The sequence below is a fragment of the Gambusia affinis genome, linkage group LG08 (genome assembly GCF_019740435.1).
Source record: "Gambusia affinis linkage group LG08, SWU_Gaff_1.0, whole genome shotgun sequence".
NCBI lineage: Eukaryota > Metazoa > Chordata > Actinopteri > Cyprinodontiformes > Poeciliidae > Gambusia > Gambusia affinis.
This window is the reverse complement of record NC_057875.1, coordinates 13973734-13988417: the sequence shown is the minus strand read 5'-3', so window position 1 is coordinate 13988417 and position 14684 is coordinate 13973734. Positions and strand designations below refer to the sequence as shown.

At 38.1% G+C, this 14684-nt stretch overlaps 1 protein-coding gene across 1 annotated transcript in view; it reads left to right on the top strand.

The window, feature by feature from the left end:
- The window catches only part of furinb (furin (paired basic amino acid cleaving enzyme) b), a 115147-nt gene that overhangs the window by 41660 nt on the left and 58803 nt on the right, over positions 1-14684 (top strand). Inside the window, exon 3 of the mRNA XM_044124731.1 lies at positions 9203-9301. Within this exon, the coding sequence (XP_043980666.1) occupies positions 9203-9301 (99 nt within the window). The remainder of the gene's footprint in view (positions 1-9202; positions 9302-14684) is intronic.

The following is a 14684-nucleotide window of genomic DNA, read 5'->3' as shown; positions in this document are numbered from 1 at the left end:
TTCTTTGTTTCTGGAACATTCTTGTGACACACTAAACTACACAAAACCTTGTGCTGAGGTCAGCAGAGTTGTTTTGCTTTTTACTCTTTGTACTTGTTCTGAACGCTTTATGGAGGAGCCTCTGGCAAAATACTTCTGGAGGATACAGAACGTCTTCCTGTGTGATATGAAGATTTGAATGGCACCAAAGGATAACCTTCAGGCATATTTTAAAAATGGAAATAATTTGGAGCTGTTTTTCTCTCTTTTCTCATCTTTTTTTGAAGAGGTTAATGAGAGTGGATATCAGGAAAGTATTATTTGTTGATTCATGTAGTAGACCAATATCCAGAAAAATGTTTAAATGTATTGTGTTATAGATTTACTGCAATATCCTTCTATTGTATAAGGATCTTACACAATAGATTAGATTAATTTTCTGAAGTATGGGGAAACGTTGTGTGAAGAGCTGACTGATGTTCTCAGGGTTCCTATTTGAAAAACATTTATCATACAGTAAAATACAAGGATGTGCATATTTTATTTTTGCCACGTTTTTTTTAAAGTATAATTAATTATCCTAAAATTAAATTGTTAAAGTGGAATTTTTATTATGTGTGACCAAGCCTGCCGTGATAAACAATAAATCAATTAATCGCACAATAAATTAAAACTATCGACCTCATTTTAATTATCGGCTTTATCGTTTTTTCCGGCATTTTTCTCTTTCTGTTGATGACACTGAATGAAAAAAGTTTCAACTCCAGTGTTCTCCACTGACCCTCCCTTCCTCATATCCTTAGTATAATGTCCAGCGCATTAGAGTTGCTGATTGTCGGCCCGTTTTCAGTACCTGAGAGATCACACATTAGCCGACAGAAATCCTAGGTATAACGGTTCAATCGTGCCGTGTGGTGTCCAACAATGGGCACAAAATATTGGCTGCAAGTCCAGTTAACTAATTTTAAAACCAGGCATCAACCTATGCTTTACTACTATCTACCTGCAATGCACTGCAAAATATTTTTTTAGCTATCATCAATTTCAGTCCAGTATACTTATGTGGGGTTTTGGATGAAATCAAGTATACTGTATAACCTTCATAACATGTTGGGTTCAGTGTTATTACATTTCTTCCTTTTTATGTTATTTATTTCCTTTAGTGGCTTGTATTAATAACTATTACCAATAGGTACATTTTTGCTATAGCTGAATCACATCTGCAGTACACTGATTTTATCTTAAACAACAACCACCAGTTTGTCATGCGTAGCTGACGGGGGAAATGACAGAAAAGGTTATGTGTTTTCAAATTCTCAGCCACACAAAATAGAGTTTCTGTCTTTATCCAAATGGGGAAGGTGTATATGTCTTTTTGGTTTTTCCTTCTGCAGGAGCTGAAAATAATTATGTTCTGTGTGAACGACATTTACCCATGTTCAGTGGCAGCTTGTGATGAAAATAACCTTCAGGAGGTATTCTGAGAAGCTAAAGAAACTCTGAAAGGTCATTGAGAAGATAAAGGCCAGGACGCACTCTGTGAGCCATGGGGAGATGATATAAATGCCGTGACTGATTGTGTGACAGACTAAATAAATTTCATTGTGGGTCACATCTACTAGAAAAGCGATGTGCTTCATCCACAAAGGAATCGCCAGATAACCACAGATGTGAGTTGCTGAACAACAAAAAGAAAGCCTCGAAGGTTTGTAGACTTTAAGGTGAAGGGCTTTCAGTCTGAATGTGTTTTTCAATAGACTCAGCTTTAAGGCTTAGCATTCTCCTTGGCTGTGCCACACAAACCTCACTTCTTCTTTGTACCCATATATTCTCCTGTCACAATCTCATTGACATTAAGACAGCCTCATCAACATCTCCGCCTACATCAGGACAAAGAAATCCCTCACCTTGTCCCTCCTCAGGGAACATGTCTGTCTTCATTAATCAGGTAAAGATCAGCTTCGGCTTGACTGAACTGGAGCAAGGTCGCATGTCCAGATAGTGCTATCCCCAGCATCCTAAAAGCCCTCACTTTTTGCTGCACAAATTTACTGCAAGAGCTTTACAAATTTAAAACAATGTGTAAGAGTTCCCTTTAGCAGCTTCTTGTATTTTAGCTCCTTTAACTATTAAAACAAATTTTACAAAGAACTTTTTAGAAGCCAACATCCATCATAAAGGATTTGGGTGGGAGTTTTTACTTTTAGTTAATCTGCAATAATATGTGGATTCCCCTGTGAATTTAACAAGATTTAGCTTCAAGTGCATGCGAGAACTTTAAGATAAAAAAGGGACTTGATGCCCTTACAACTGTCTGGAGTATCGACTACCTGCCTGTCACACCAGTTAATAAGACTAAAAGGCTGTCTGACATGGTGGTCAGTGATACAGGAACACGGAACGCTCAACATTTCTCTCCTCCTTGTTTGCCGCAGACTTCCGTTAAAAGGCTAAGCGTCACGTCCCCTGCAGGATTACTCACACTTCTCTGCAGTCGTCATGTTGTTGTACTGAGCAGGAATACAAGCATCAGTTCCTGCTGAAATGTGATGTAAAGAATGCTGAGAGTTTTGGAGAACCAGGAGTAAAACACATGTTTCTATGCTATAAGGGACACAGGTGGTGGTGGAATAGCCAAAATATTTGGGTGTTCATCTGAGCAACATATTGGTCTAAAAATGCAACACTGAAGCTGTTTATAAGACGAAATGGAGCAAAAACTACTTGAAAATCATTGGTATTTTTTAATGCTTGCAGCAGGATGTTTCATATCTTCACTGAGTCTGGTGAAATGTACAAATTTCTTTGAAGCCATCTGTTGGAGGCAGCAGAATCAGAACAGAGTGACTAAAAGAGACTGAGCACCATGAATAAAAAGGCTGGCTCTCTGCTGGGGTCTTCTCTGAAGTCCCCTGGAGCTGACATTCCAAGAATAAATGAATGTACATATAAGACGGAAATAAGAATGAAGAGGCTAAAGCATGAAACAGACAACCTCTGGCAGTGTCCAGTGAGGGGTGTAAAGGGCAGTGTACCTCTAATGCGGATTCAGAGCATACTGGCAGGGTGACAAATGACCTACAGTGCTCTCAATTATTATCACTTGCACGCATTGCATTTGCGCACGCATGCACACACACCTTCTCCCAAACCCCATATGATTCACTCTAGTTAAAGCTTTGTAGAAGTATGACTCAGCTGCAGCTCTCTGTCTCCATCTCAATTTTCCCAAGACCCGTAGACTCCAGTTCTAAATGAGGACATCAGCACTCTGGGAAATAGGTTTGTCCCAATGAAAAGCCACCCCTGGGCAGCACAAATTAGCTTTCTGCCCTGCCACAATCAATGTGAAAATGGGTCTTATTAATTCCTGGGGTCATATCTTTCATCGCAGCAGTCATATATTGAAGGTGCTCCTACCTCTTATAGTTTGACTGCAAGGTTTTAATAGTTAAGGACATGTCATAGCAGTTTATCTAAATAGTCTGTTTCTGTTTTTAAAAGGTCATCATTGTTAGGGTTCCATCTTACAGGACGATACTTTTTTGTTGTTGTTTTTAATTTTCTTATACAACCACTTTGATTTGTCTTTGGCTGAAAGGTGCTATATAAATAAAGTTGCCTTGCCTTGCCTTACTGGCTGAAGCGTGGGTTGCATCACTGTTAATGGAAAATGGAGGTTGCAGTTTTTGGGTATGGTTGTGTTCCAGTGGTCTTGTGGGTGGGTTACACTCTCCTGGTTGTTGGGTTGTGGTGGTATCTTTATATTCTGCTTATTAGGGATTTTGCATTGCATGAATATTATGGGTGTGTAGGGAGCATTGTGAGGCCAGCCAAGAGACCTGCTGGGCCTTGGCTATTGTCCACCCCTTGCTGCTTGGCATTCTGTGTGTCTTCTCTCAGGCCTGCTCCCGGGCTTGGACTTTTCTCCCTCCTAACTTTAATTTCAGTTCATTTGTGCTTCCATATCTTCACACACATCTATACAGGTATGCCATCGTTCCTGTGACTCAGTACACAAAATATCCAAGGTACATGGACACAGGAACAACCACATAGTCGGATGTACTCATAAACAATTTGCAGCAGTTGTGGAGTTCTGGATCACAAAAAAAATATATAAAAAAAAAAAAACAAATCTGGCAAACTTTTCTTGAATACACAGATCAAAATTATTCAAGCGACTGGCAAATTTAAATTTTAAATAGTTTTAATTGTACCAAGAGATTGGTATCTGATTGAAAATGACTCAGGCTTCTCATGAAAGAAAATAACAGTGTTCAAGGGACATCATTTTTGAAATATATTATTTTGTTTATTGATTTCCATTTTAAGTGAATTAGCTTATAGTAAATTATTTATACAACATGGAGAGAGTCATCATTGATGTCTGAGCAGTCAAATGCTTCTCATAATTGCTGACAAGCTTTCTTTCTTGTATCATTGGGTGTTTTTCACCTTTATTTGACCATTATTGCTTTTGCAATAAGTTCCAAGTCTTTGATGTTAAAAACCTCCTTAGGGCCTTGACATTCCTCTCAGGGTCTGTGCATACGAGCCAACTGGACTTGCAGATAAGTACACTCCCCTATTGACATTATTTTTAGCTCTGCTGAGCAACCACAATCCTCTCAGAGTTACAATTTTCATGACAATGGCTTTAGGGCCTTTAATGTGTCTATTCAAAGCAGAGTGAAAGAAAAAAAAAAGTAACTTCTAACCAGAATGTCAATACAACTTTTTGCATCATTGCCTCTTAAAGACAAACTACCATGACATGGAAAATAGCGTGGATCCTTTTGGTATTTCTTAAAAGCGATCATTATTGCTGATTTTTTTTTCTTTTGCTTTTAAACTGACCTGCCACATTCTGTCAGCATGCAAAGCTAAAATGTTTCCAAAAAAAACAGAAACCAGCAGAGAACCTGAGCTGATCCAAGTAGTTTGGTACAGATTCCCAAAAGCTTTTTAAATAGGAGAGCAGATTAGAAGGTGTAAATCAGTTATCATTATACTCTAATCTTTAGCTCCCTAAACATTTTTTATCACTTACATTTCTGGATTCTGGCAAAACCGCTAAAAAAAATTAAATATTATTTTGCCAGTCAGCAAGGCAATCTGATTAAGTTAAATCTGCCAGAGGTGTGAATAATGGTTGGTCTTAATATGTACATTTTCTATTTTTACAATTATTTGTACTTGTCATTGTCTTTCTCTTCATCTGACACTTAATTTTTCTGTGTTTATAGTTGTCCTGATGAACATTATGTTCTCTGAACACAATGTGAACCAGACCCACCAAACAGGTGTTTATCAAGTTTGAATATGACCTTTTTATCTCCCTCATTTCAGAAAGTGCAACTTAAATATTCTTTATTTTTATTACACATAGAGTGAAATATATCATATCAATATATAACCCTCTATTTCTTTTTGATGACTGTAGCTTGCATTTAAGGAAAACTCCAAATTCAGTGTCTCATCTTTTGTAACATATGATCAATATTTTAGACATGTTAGTCTGATGAAAAATATGTTCATTTCTATGCACTCAATATTTGTGTGGGACATTTTTTGCATAAATTACTCCATCAGTGTAACATGGTTTGGAGCCAGTGGGTCTACTGAGTTGTAGAGAAAGCTCAGGTTGCTTTGAAAGTGACAATCATAAGATATCTTGACAATACCACATGGATTCATTTATGGGATACATGTCAGACAAGGTTGCTGGCCAATCAAGCACAATAACTACATTATCATTACACCAGCTTTGGGTACCTTTGGCAGTGTGGACAGGTGGCAACTCCTGCTAGAAAATTAAATCAGCATCTCCATAAAGCTTGTCAGCTGAAGGAAGCAAGAAGTGCTCTGAAATTTTCTGGTGGGTGACTGTGTTGACTCAGGAATTCAGAAAACATAGTGGACCAGAACCAGCAGATGACATGACACCCAGTATTAATCTCTAACTGTACTAAACTTCCTACTGGACTTTAAGCAAGGTGGATTCTGTGCCTCTCCACTTTTTCTCCAGACTCCGGGACCTCAGTTTCCAAAGATGTACATTTTACCTTCATCTGAAACGAGGACCACTGAGCAAAAGTCCAGTTTGCATCAAAAGACATAATGCACAGACTAATTTTACCCATAGTCTAGAAGCAACTTTGCCAAAATATGACATTTGTAGCTCGTATGGGACTTGTCTGTGCATAGTGGCTCATGATAAACTGACTCTCACTGCATCGTCACTGACAACACTTTTCACTTCCACTCAACTTGCTATGAATATGGTCCAGCATAGGTACTCTGTGAACAACCAGCTTCATAAGCAATGATGTTTTGTTGTGACTTATCCTCGTTGTGGAGGGTGTCAATGACTGTCATCTGGACAGGTGCCAAGTTAGCAGTCTTCCCCATCTGTAGCCTGCTGACCCAGACTAAGAAACAATTCAAACTCCATCTCGGGTTAAAAAGCTTGACTCGTTTCTTCATAATTTCATGAGTAAAGGTGTTTTTACATATTCTTTTTAGCTTATGCTGTCATCAATACAGGAAGATCTTTTAGAAAGCCATCTTAACACTGAAGGAGCTTTATTCATCTTTTCTACCCATAATTGCATGCATTGAAAGACCAATCATTTTTGTATAAAACTGAGCAATTTGGTTTATATGCAAGCTCATAGCAGGAGATTTAGAACCAGCTCTTAATCACAACATTCAACAAATGAATTCAAATTGGCTTGCTTGAGAATGCCATCTCTATATTACTGCTGCCAGGTTTGGCCTTTAAGCCGAAGCCTCCAGTCTGGGCGGCTCGCAGACAGCACTGCCTGCAGAATGTGCCTGCAGCCCCAGGAGAGCCTTATATCCTGCTGCGTCTGCTCTTCTTGCTCCTCACACACATCCATCCCACCAGCTCAGCCTGTCAAACCTTGGGTCCCCTCCAGCAACACCTCAACCCCAACCCCCAGCTTCCCTTTCCATCCCCTTGTTTCCCCCCATTGCCACCCCTCTCTGGTTCCCCCTCTCTTCCTTCGCTCTACTGGGCTAGTGAAGGTGAGCCTGTTCTCCAGTGGCACAAATGTACAGATTGCAATGCCTCCTCCTCCAATGGTGGCTGTTTGCTTGTGAATACATCCTTTTAACAAGTGCTTGTGTTGTTTCTCATCTTTCTCCATTATTAATCTTTTGTTTGGCTATTTTTATCTGATAGACTCAACTTACTTCTATATGTCCTTATTATTTAGTCTCTAGGCCTCTCCTAGGTCAGCTCTCCTTGACATGACAAGCAGAGGAGCCTCAGGCTGCTCTATGTGTCACCTAACAGCAAGACTAATGAAAAATAAACTTCCCCTGAGGTTTAAGGCCAGTTTGGTGACAGCTGTCATCCCATTACTTGTCCCTAAAAGCTCCTTTATGAGCAGGACATGAGCAGAGCAATGACAACAGTATTAGGGATGCTCCAGACAGCTTTTATATAGCTCTTTCTCTGAAGGTCATGTGTGTTTTCATTATCTCCATCTGCACATTTTGGTGAATGTTGTTTTTCAGAGCTAGAAAGCTCGTTTCCAGGCTAGCTACATACTTTTACATTTCTTCCTGTGCAGAAAGAATAAGGTATTTTTTCATCATAAATTTATATTATTGTAATTCTAGTTAAACAGACATTTGTACCACTTCCTTAGATTTCAATACCTAAGTGCAGATGGATATTAAACATATCCGGCTTCAAATATATGGATTAGCTTCAGTTTTTTTTATTAGTTGATTTATAATCCAGGTCAGAAGTTCCACTCATTGTGCCTATGAATGTTATGTTTAAAAAAAAAACAAGGGTACGTCTGACTTATTATTATTACACACGATCGATGTAATCGCTAGAAGTTCACACAATTGTTTAGGGTTGAAGTAATTGCTAAAACAACTGCTTGATTAATGTATCTCAGCAATAAACCACATTTTATTATTCATTACTGAAGTTCTGTCAAATTCCTGGCAGAATTGGTAGAATTTATAAATTCATCCATTTCCTGAAACCAAGTTTAATGCGTAGTCCATTAATGTTCTTTATATTTGAGGTTGGAGCTTTGGGAAGATCATTCCAGAAGCCAGTTTTCAGTTTTCACATGTGTTTGGAATCATCCTGTTGGAACACCCAATTGATTCTGTGTTTTAACAATGTCCCCCAAACTGTTATTGTGTGACAAAAAGGATTTTTGTCAGGATGTTCAATAACATCCCAGGAACTATCAAAGCTCAAATCTTAGCTGAAAGACGCTAGAATGCCAGTATCATTGCATGATTAATGTCAACATGGATTAACAGGGTCCTTCTCTAAATCTACACCTTTGAGGATGATTGAAATGGCGAGTCAGAGGAGGCAAAGAGCCATTTGGCCTCAATGATAAAAACAATATATTTGAACCAGTCAAGGCGAGACTTTCAAACCTAAGAAAACTGTACTTATTCTGGTGCTATGGGAATGTTTTGCTGCCATTAATACTGGTGCATTGCACAAAATAGATGGAATGTTGAAGACCAAGACTAATAACTAATTCTTTGACTGTACCTAAATTCAGCAGTTTGGTGGTTGAAACTTAGCAACAACTGACTCTTTCAACATGATAAAAATCCATATCAAAAACCTAACTCAGTTTCGAAATGTATTTGAATTGATAAATCTATATACTGGGGTAAAAATCTGAATGCAATTAGAAATTGATGCTCTATGCTTGAAAACTGAGTCCTTACCAGGAAATCTCTTGCATTTCTGAAAGGAAACAGAAAAATATTAAGCCATAAAGACTTGTGGTGTCTTTACAACTTGCTAAGGAATATCTAAATATTAATGGAGTTGTATGAATATGACTATGTGTCTTATTCATACAGCTCCAATAAAGTGGGGACAAGAGAAACACTAGTGTAAATAAACAAATAAATAAATTGACACAACATTCATCCTCATGGCAAGTGCATGTAAATTCCCGGCTGGAACTTTACATGTGATAATTTGTATCAAATCCTATGCTCCTAGATAAACAAACACAAGCTAATTTATTTTAAATACTAGCAGAGAAAGACAGTCTGTGACAGCATTCAGTGTGACAGCCGTTTGAGTTAAATTCTCTGCACATTCACCTCTGTTCCGGTACTCTTGTAAACAGTGTTATCTGCCCAGGCTATTCCTGCAGGTAAATTCACTGCCTCTTTGTCTGTGTTTGTGCAGGTTTTTGGAGATTATTATCACTTCAGGCACCATGCCGTGGAGAAGAGGGCATTGTCAGGCCACACGGGAATGCACATCAGACTGCGAAAAGAACCACAGGTAAGACTGGTGTCAGCCCTCTCACAGTTCACTACGGCTCTCCTTATTGGCAACAAAAAGCCGGAAGACAGATTGGATTACACAGTGAATGTGTATACATCACTGGAGAAAAGCATGCCAGCATCAGTGACAGCTTGTCAACCTTTTTTTTTCTTTTCTTTTTTGTAGTCCACACTTGTCTTTCCATCTGTCCCACTGACACACTTCAGAACACCACATAACTGTAATTATGCTAAATAGGGACATGTTTAGGATTGCTCAAACTTTTTTATGTGCACATAACTAAAGCGGATCACTGTCAAAAAATATTTTCTAAATCATATATTCAATATATCCTTTGATATTATTCTATACGTATAAACATGGTTAGTGTGAATATTACTGTCATGGTTTGAGTCTTCTGTGTGTTTAATTTTGACTGTCTGTCTCTGAGTCGTGTTGTCCTGTCTCCCCTTGATTGTTCCCTGGTCTGTCTCATTCCCTGATTACCTCCTGTGTATTTAGTGTCACCTGTGTCCCTGTCGAGTCCTCGTCGTGTCTGTCTAGTTTCCAGTTGTCACCTGTTGTGTTCATTGCTCTCCGCTTCTCTGTGTTTTGGATTTTGGATTTGCATCAGATTAAATCATCTATTTCATCTCTACCTGGTTTTGCTGCCTCTGCCTCACCACCACTAAACCTGACAATTACACTTCTAAAAAGCACAACAATGCCCAGGGGACCTGGGAAGTTATACTTTTCTTTTCCTGCCCACCAAAAGCCAGAAAATAAACCTATCATTGTTGTATATTTACTCCAGCAGCACAAGAGGAAGGCAGTCCCAGTCACCAGTAGCATGTATTGATTTTATTTCTTCTTCCAAATAATATTACATGTTTCAGTTTCAAAAATATTTTTTATGTTGTTACAGTTTCATATATTCTTTGAAAATAATAACCATAGCCTTTTACTATTCAAGTCCACAGAAATACCAACAGGTTAGACTTTATGTTTTGTTTTTAAACAATAATAGTAGAGTCATTTTCTCTATTGCAACAGCAAGCTGGCCACGTACCTAAATAACAAGAGTATTTGTTTTGAAGTGAAGTTAGCTGAAATTGTATCCTGAACTTTTCAAAGAGACATTGACCTAAGAAAATTAGACAGATTAAATCAGACTTGTTACTTTACTGTTTTATGCATATTAACCTGATCAAACGTCTCAACAATCCAGTACATTTCTCAAAGAAAACTGTTTCTTTTTTCCCAAAAAAAAAAAAGATTTCAAGCCATTGTACATTCATTTTAGACAGCTGGTTGGCACCACAAACAATGAAGAAAAATGGGGGTAGAATCTTCATATTATTGAATATTTTTCAGTTTTTACTGAGCTTTGTGCTTGTTCTAATTCAAAACAAGACAGTTCACAGAAATTATAAGTAAATAATGAAAACTGTTTAATAGCACTTAACATCAGTGTTGAGAACCAAGTAATTAAGATTCCTAGTAGAAAAAATGTGCTTTTTAAATTGGCTTCGTGGCCTTGCTATTAGCATTCTTCAGTTTGAGTGCTAATTAGATTTTTAATGGGTTGCACAAGTGTAGATCTCTGTACAGGTGGGATAATAGTACTTGTGTGTTGTGAAGATCATGCAGACTGGAATCAACTAAACGCCCCCTGCTTCCAGTCCTTGTTTGAAACACATTAGACCCCCAGCTGTGCTTCTTCCCTTTTTTGAGTGAAGTCTGGAAATATATACATCTCAAAACAAATTAAGTTTATTCAAGTGATTCAAGTTTAAAGTTTCTTTGCATAATGAAAGTATATCAGTATCGGAATGAGTAGAACCTGGAGGATAACATTTGACATTTTGTGTATACCCTTTTGTTGTATTAAATAAATTGCTTAGCGTGCTGTTATAAGATACCAGATTGTTAGAAAGTTAAAGTGGTATGAATACGTTATCAAGGCACTTTAAGAGAAAATGTTAATAAAAGCAAATGCTTTGTATGCAGTTATTAAAACCCCAAACTTACCCCTGAACTTGGGACCCAGGTTAGAAATGTCTGCTTCGAGAAAAATAGAGAACTGTGAAGAATGATATTGACTGTTTTTACCTGATAAATGGAGTATATATTTTCAAACAAGTGGACAATGAAAGTACAAATACAATATTCCATTAGCAAAGACTTTATTCAAAAAAATATGTATTTGAATATGAAGGAGAGTAGAAATTAAATATTTAATTAAAGGGTGGTATTTATTTTTCAGGCACATGGTGCCATTTTAAAGCGCAATCAAGTAACTTCAGCTGTTATAAAAATGCTGTACATCAAGCATAACTTAAAAGAAATTTGACTTTGCAATTGGATGCCTTGAAATTGGCTCTGTAAGGAGCTCAAACTCCTTCCGGCACTCCGCCTTCATCATGTCATCACAACAATACTTCTTATGCCATTTACAACCATTTTTAATAGATTTGGACTAAGGAGTAGTTCAAATGAAATGCTCAGTAAATGCATAGTTTCGCCAGGTATTTGCTAATTTCTGTTGAGCAGGGAAGTGCAAGAGATGGGTGCTCTGTGAGGCAAAAAGCCCAACTGGAGACTGCAGCTCCAAGGAAGAGCTTTGTGGAGAGCGAGTACTTAGGCTGCCATGGGAGATTGAAGGATTTTTCAAACATGCATAAAACAATCAAAGCAACACACCAGGTATGTTTTTGATGAGGGAATAACATTATAGCATGATACAAAACTAGAAAAAAATCAGTGTTACATAACACTGAGCCTTAGAAAAAAAAAACAGAGGAAAAGTAGACAGACTTGCTACACAGATATTTCACCTTGCTTCCCCTGTTGGTCCTCTCTAGGCCAACCATGCCCAGTGTGGACTGTGAGAAAACAGAGGAGGAACAAAAACAAAAAACAGCAGGGTCCCAAGATGCAACAATCATCCCCACTCCCACCCCCACCCCACAAACGCTACTGACCCAGACAGACTTCGGACCATATGCTGTTTCTGCCCTGTTCCTTTGTAGATGTAAATATGGCAATAATTCTTTCTTGTGGGTTACTGAGCAAATGTGGAACAAAGAAAAAAGCCAGGTTGAGTCTCTATTGTCTTTCTTTTTCCTACTTAAAAAAAGGCTTTTGTGCTTTCAAGTAACATACAGTACCCTCACCCTCATCTTCCTGGGTCACTGCCCAAAAGACAAACTGATGCTAATAAATTCAAATTCCACTAGTCCCTGGGGGCTGCATTATTAGCTTGTGTACACATCTGCCTTACCTATCCTGTTTTTTCAGAGGGGTCAGGGAACTGTGACCCTCACGCCGCTGCCATTTTTACATTTGAAAAGAGGGAGACAGCAATGGTAATTGCTCCTCTAAAATATATTTCAAGCAGTACCCGACTACTGATAAAAACATGGATACTTACCAAATGAGATCTGAGGTTCCCCATCTGTACTTCAGTATATCTCCCAAGTGGTGGCTAAAAGATTTTTCTTTAGTTATTTTGATCCCCTTTCATGAAGCCTGAGGAAAGCACTCATGTGCTCTGACAAGCACCAAGGCTTTAAGGTATATTACTAAGATACGGTGACATTTACTGTGGGCAGAAGTCAAGAGTTGAATTGAAATCTCACTGAACTTTCACATACCATATGCTATGGTGCTGTAGCTAGTTGCTAGAGCACCATAGCAATGTGATTATGCTATCTGTTTTCAACAGCCCTACAATGAGAAATCAATGAGGTTTAGCAAGGGCGCTGGCAGATGCAAACATTTTGTCATTGTCACTAGAAAGGAACTAATGATGTGCAATACTCAATTATAGATCTCTTTGCTGCAGTAAATGACGAAATGCACAATGAACAAAGACAAAATTGCTTCTGAGATTACAGGCTCGATTAATAGTTGATGGTTTTCTGCTGCTAATATCCGCTATGAACCGGAATTCATCAACGAGATGCACTAGAAATAAAAGCATCTCATTCAGAAGTGGAGCATATTATAAGGCTGTCGATTTAAAGCCTCAAGTGATAAAGATTTTTTTATAATGGAGATTCCATATCAGAAGTCACTAGTTCAAGTTTCTGTAACTCGGTAGTTGAACTCTGATCTATTGAGGGCATTAGGTTTTTGGCGGAGAAACAACAACTTGCACCAGATGTACTTCCACACCTACACAACCAAAAAGCAGAGAAAACCTCTGGCAAAGTGTGGCTGCTGCCAACAAAACCAACTCCATGGCATAGGTGAGTGGGACTGTGCTTCCATGTTTATTTAAGTCCATCTGTATATGCATTTGAGTTGCAACTATCTAATCCGCAGAGCAAGAAAGAATAAAAAGCTATGCTTCATGTGGTTTAAGAAAACAGATTTAGAAGGCAATAGGAACAGAAAGGTTGGATTTGGATTAGTCACTGCTAAGCTTTGAGCTCGTTACGCCGTTTCCTCTTCCTAATCCAGAGGCTGCATTTCACGAAACCACCATTGTCTCTTTTCCTCTGCTTCTGTGGTACGAGCATTCCGCTTATCACCGTCCCCTTTGAATTATCACGCAGTGGCAAGATGACATTGGCAGTTGCATAAGCTTTTACAATTATGTTTGTAAGGGTCATTTGTCATCTCTTCTCTGCACACCCTTCCATCCTATGAGGGAAATAATTGATTTGTTTTGAGTTTACTGGTGTTTGTTTAGCATAAAATATAATCTAGTGCAGTTTATTACATGCAGCGTTTTAGGGAATATTTACACAACTCTTTCTTGCTCTTTCCTCTCTTCTCTTTAATCTTTGCAACAATTTGTGTCTGTCTCCAAGAGTTACATATTTTTATTGTCAGCAAAAGCCATAGTGAATATGGATGGTGATATTCTAACTTTGTTATCAGCAGAAAATCTAATGGAGATAGTAAAACTTTCTAAGTTCTAATCCCATTATAGTGTATCTCAACCTTTTCAATTTCTCAACTCATTTGTGATATTCAGTATAAATGCCTATTCACAGAGGACAATACTTTACTTCTCACAAGTACAGAAGATTGTATGAAAAAGATAGTGGATAGCAAGGAAAACAGCTGTTAAACAATATAGGAAGGCAGAGGGTACACATTCTGTACACATAAAGTGGTCCCATTCTCCCCTTTGATGAATTGATAGTTTAAAAAACAATTAAAGCACAAATAAGGCTCATCTGGACTTGATGTTCAGTACTCAATAGACCTTTTCAGCCAATAAATGAGGATTTAGCTCAACAAAAACAGCAGATCATTTATTAGTCTTTCTTGTATTGGTTAAGGTCAAAGTGAGTCTTTCTTGGTAGATGATCAAAAATGCAATTTAGGCTTTTTAAATCGGGTTCTTATGCATTCTGGAAAAATCTTTTTTGTCTGTCCGTGCCTG